The sequence below is a fragment of the Osmerus eperlanus genome, chromosome 4, assembly GCF_963692335.1.
Source record: "Osmerus eperlanus chromosome 4, fOsmEpe2.1, whole genome shotgun sequence".
Taxonomy (NCBI): domain Eukaryota; kingdom Metazoa; phylum Chordata; class Actinopteri; order Osmeriformes; family Osmeridae; genus Osmerus; species Osmerus eperlanus.
In genome coordinates, this window is record NC_085021.1 from 7890150 (window position 1) to 7895358 (window position 5209).

General features: G+C 47.2%; 1 protein-coding gene across 1 annotated transcript; it reads left to right on the plus strand.

The window, feature by feature from the left end:
• Nucleotides 1-417: 417 nt before the first annotated feature.
• LOC134018520 (potassium voltage-gated channel subfamily A member 10-like) lies at nt 418-3657 on the plus strand. The gene has a single exon (XM_062458503.1). It carries the CDS (start codon nt 1007-1009, stop codon nt 2711-2713), a length of 1707 nt encoding a protein of 568 aa, XP_062314487.1. The 5' UTR covers nt 418-1006; the 3' UTR covers nt 2714-3657.
• The last annotated feature ends 1552 nt before the right edge of the window (nt 3658-5209 follow it).

Sequence of the window (5209 nt, forward strand, 5' to 3'; positions counted from 1 at the left end):
CTCCGTCCCCTCTTTCCCCTTCTCTCTCTCCTCCCTCTGTCTCTCTCTCTCTCAGTGGTATAGTCAGCTGTGGTTTAGGTGGTGACTCATCTGGAGACTTTAATTAAATATCTGCAGGCGTCAGCTCACACACTCACACAAACACACAAGGTGTCTGCCACCAGATGATGTTCCTGTTCAATGTTTTTTTTTTTATCAGTATATTAGACCAACGCACACCCAATTACAGAACCCAACATACAGCAACCCCTGTAAAAATACATTCAAGGCATGATGTCACCCGGTCTGAAACATTGACGAGGTTCCCAGAAGCTGTTTACATGTGAGTCCTGTGTGGCCCCGAGGAGGGCACACGATCACTACATAGCAGGTTAATAATGCACTAATGCATGCAGAGGGAGCCCCAATTACCCAGTGCTTCCATCTCCTCCCTTATCAGGGTCATGGCAGACTGCTTGATGCCTGGAATAGGGATGTTAGTGTCAAGCAGGCACAGTTAGGCGGCAGTTAGTTGAAAGCAGGGGGAATATTAACCAGATATGGACCAAGGAAATGTTGTCTAGAGTAGGACTGAATGTTTGCGGTGAAGGAATGAGAATATTTTGAGATATTCAAACAAATGACTGTGTCAGTGATGAATAAATATTGTTTTTCTGATTTGCTATTTTTCCCAATTTCCATCTATGTGACTCATCAAATGCTCTAATAATAACTGGTGAAATAGTCAAGGGGAAATACATTTTTTAGAAATTAATTTTCTTCTCTTTGCTCTCTCACCCTCTCGCTCCCTCTTTCTCCCTCCCTCTTACTCTCTCTCTATCTCCCTCTTTCTCCCTCTGCCCCTCTCTCTGTGTAGGTGTCCAAGGGAGAAAGGTGGTGTAGCTGTGTTCCTGTCCTATAGCGGACACACCATTCTCGGTTCTGCTGCCCGAGCCGTACATCCTCAACCCCTGGCGTCTTCCTAGCCTGGGGCCTTGAGCCAGGCCGTTGCTGACCAGCAGCAGTCATGGATGTGGCTTTGGTGGACTTCGAGAGCCTGCTCGACATCAACAGCAGCCTGGAGGACGAGCTGGACAACCCAGACTACGCCAATGAGACCACCGCCCTCACCCTGGACATGCCCCCAGATCTCAGTCCTGGGAGCAACTACCACCTCCGCCACCCCCAGACCTCATGCCTGGCCTCGAACCCCTCCCACCACAGCCCCTCGCCCCTCAGGGGGGCCGTTCCCGGCTCCCCCACCAGGCCGCCTCAAGGCAGGCGAGGCCGCCCCAGTTGCGCCAGCATGATCTCCAACTGGAGGCTGCTGCTGAACAGCGAGGGGACTCAGAGCGAGGCCATCTTCAGCAGGCTGGCCAAGGAGTGCTGCGAGGACCTGTTTGTGGACAAGCGGGGCCTGGATGACGGCGACCAGAAGGTCATTATCAACATCGCTGGCCTTCGCTTCGAGACTCAACTCAAGACCCTGGACCAGTTCCCCGAAACGTTGCTAGGAGACCCCGCGAAGAGGATGAACTACTTTGACCCCATGAGGAACGAGTATTTCTTTGATCGGAACCGGCCGAGTTTTGACGGGATCTTGTATTACTACCAGTCCAGAGGGAAGATTCGGCGTCCTGCCAATGTTCCGTTGGACGTGTTTGCTGACGAGATTCTGTTCTATGAGCTGGGGGCCGAGGCCATGGAGCAGTTCAGGGAAGACGAAGGCTTTATCAAAGAAGCGGAGATCCCTCTGCCCACGAACGAAGTGCACCGGCAGTTCTGGCTGCTGTTTGAGTACCCGGAAAGTTCCAACGCGGCGCGCGGCGTAGCGCTCGTCTCCGTCTTTGTCATCGTGATCTCCATCATCATCTTCTGCGTAGAGACGCTCCCTGAGTTCCGGGAGGAAATGGACCGGATCATTCCCACGGCGATGCAGCCCTTCAACCAATCGGGAGGCTCGGCCCCTGCCTTCACCTCCCCCTTCTCCGACCCCTTCTTCATCATCGAGACGGCCTGCATCGTGTGGTTCTTCTTCGAGCTGTGCGTGCGCTTCGTGGTGTGCCCCAGCAAGAGGGACTTCTTCCACAACCTCATGAACGTCATCGACCTCGTCTCCATCATCCCCTACTTTGTCACCGTGGTGACGGAGATGGTCAGCATGCCCCAGGAGAACTCGAGCCAGAACATGTCGCTGGCCATCCTCCGCATCATCCGTCTGGTGCGGGTGTTCCGTATCTTCAAGCTCTCGCGCCACTCCAAGGGGCTCCAGATCCTGGGCCAGACTCTCAAGGCCAGCATGCGAGAGCTGGGCCTGCTCATCTTCTTCCTCTTCATCGGGGTCATCCTCTTCTCCAGCGCCATCTACTTTGCCGAAGTGGACGAGCCCAGCACGCAGTTCATCAGCATCCCCGACGGCTTCTGGTGGGCGGTGGTGACCATGACGACCGTGGGCTACGGGGACATGTGTCCCATCACCATGGGGGGCAAGATGGTGGGCACCCTGTGCGCCATCGCCGGCGTGCTGACCATCGCCCTGCCCGTGCCCGTCATCGTGTCCAACTTCAACTACTTCTACCACCGCGAGACGGAGGGTGAGGACAAGCCGCCGCTGGTGGATGCCGTGGAGCAGGCCATGAAGACAGACGTGGAAGCCAAGCAAGGGAGCTGCTCCTCGTTGAACAAGGCCAATGGGACCTGGCAAAGTGACAAAGGAAATTACACTGGCCTGTGAGGACAGAGGAGAGACGCCCAACCGGAAGAGATTTTTTTTTAACCTGAACAAACTTTTTGTATTAACTCTTGGTAATAGCTTTGAAGTTTTGGGACCCCACTAGTAGCAGATGTCAAAGAGGAATGGATCAAATCATTTGTGATTAGGTAGATTCTTTATAAGGTCGCCAATGGTGGTTAGAATGGACAACCGTTACCTCTTGTTCAAATACACTTACTGTTAGCAACCATGCAAATAGTTACATCTTGCAACCATGTAAATAACAACAGCCTATATTAGATTAGGTACATTACATTACATGCGTTTTCATCCAGTAACTAAGTCAGAACACTATCGATTGATTTACCTCCAGGTCCTACATCTTTCAGAGTAGTGTTCAGCCAGCATCCTTCATATGACAGTATCCTAGATTTAAAGCAATTTGTATGTTTATATGTTTTGTTGACCAGTTTGTGCACCTTCTGGTTCTACATTTACTCATTAGATAACGAATACTGTATTTATTTCATGATGATGTTATTTATTATACTCAAATGTACTTATTTGTTTGTAGTCGGTTAAAGTACTTCTAGATTACTTTAGTTATTACAGTTTAAACAGCTACTCAATCATACTGTGGACTGACAGTGAGTGCCTTGTGGTGTAACTTTGGAAACTTCTGATGTTATCAACATACTGGATGAAAAAAATGAATACCCCCTTTAAAAATTACTTTACCAGCACAATAATCTGAATACTCATTAAAAAAAAACGATAAAAAATCAAATAATGAAGTATCTCATGTGAGTGTCCAGGTACACCCCTAATGAACTGATAATGGTGGGCCCATCAGCATGTCATTAGCTGTCTATATTTCATCTTGAATGATATCATTGTAAGGGGGCATTAGCATGTTGTGAAAGGGGGCAAAAATATTTTAACCACAATAATACGTAAAGTAAATACTATCAAACATTTGACATCAGATTAGAGAGACATGAAACCACTCTTGATAAAAAATATAAATTGCAGTACTCCACAATATAAGATAATAGAAAATATTAGATTTTTATGACTTTCAAAACTTCTTTCTTTAACAGGCCTACCTGCAACCCATTATTAATTATTCAAGCCTTTCATTTAAGAAAGATTTCTCTTGTCTTTACCTTTTCAAAAAGGGAACTATTTTCAGTTCTATGGAGACCGTTACACTGTATAGATGATAGTAAATGTCATTTCTCTGTGTACTACAACCTTGTACAAACATTTAATGTATGTCCTGTGGTATTTTCTGCCATGAAGAAAGAGTTAAAAATACATATACAGTACTAAATGCTATATGGTGTATGCAGTGTGTGTGTGTGTTTGTTTGCTGGGTTCTGCGTCTGTTTGGGCACTGTGCCAAGGTTTTTATTGCTTTCGTCATTACCACTGTATCTGTAACCTGTCTCTGCTTTCACTGTAACCTGAGAGCAGACCGAACACACACACTCACACACACACACTCGTCTGAAGACGGGGAATCCAGGTCACTCGGAAGAGGGATGTGGGTCAGCGCCGGGCCCTGTATCTGCTCACGAGGCTTCACCTCTGGATCCAGGCCATGTCGTCACAGGACCTGAGGCCTTCTCAGGATGACACAGGTCTGTTTGCTAGCGAGCCGCTAACCTGGGTGGCCTCGACAGCCTTACCTGGCACTGTAGAGCCATGTAATCCCCCGTGACACTATCCTTTACACAATCCACCTTCAGTACTCACCTGTGCACTTTACCCTGGGCCAGGGCTCAATATTTATGTGGATGCAGTGTTTCATTTCATAAATGCTATTCGTCCCTTTGTAAAAAAAAAAAAAAAAGTGGTTGTCCTGTATTAGACGTACAATGCTTTAGTTATGTTAGGACCATATTTGAAAATGATAGAAGATAACATAACATTCTAAATATTAAGGGAAGGGGGCGTTACTATGCAGACGATGCAGGGAATGGAGCAGGTATGTCAAGGAATAATTCTGTGCGTACACAAGTTACACAGGAAATGAAGGCACTTCGAAAAACGTTTTGGGGGGGTTTCCTTAATAGGTTCTCTAAAGAACCAGGACATGAAGAGTTATTTGTGCAAAAATGTCTCCTTATGGTATGACATACCCAAGCATGAAATGCAACACAGACTGTTATAGTGGAGATTGTGGAGCAGGATAGGACTTCATTAAACTTGCAAAGGAGAAATCACACGTCATACCATCATACCATGCCTGTAGCAATCCTGTTACACTCTGTCTTCATATCCTGGCAAAGCCATCCTGAAAATAGTGTGTGTGTGTGTGTGTGTGCAAATGTTTGTGTATGTGCACAGTATGCATTTTTCATACTAATGTTTATTGATAGGCCATGCATGTGTTAACAGCCTGTGTCATCCACATGCGTTTTTGGAAATGCCACGGTGTTCACAAGGGCAGACACGCTCTTTATTTCTGTGCGCAAAAAGGGGTGTGCATGACGATCAATGAGACTGGATGAG

Coding starts and splice junctions, on each gene's coding strand:
- LOC134018520 (XM_062458503.1), top strand. CDS start 1,007: ATGGATGTGGCTTTGGTGGACTTCGAGAGCCTGCTCGACATCAACAGC.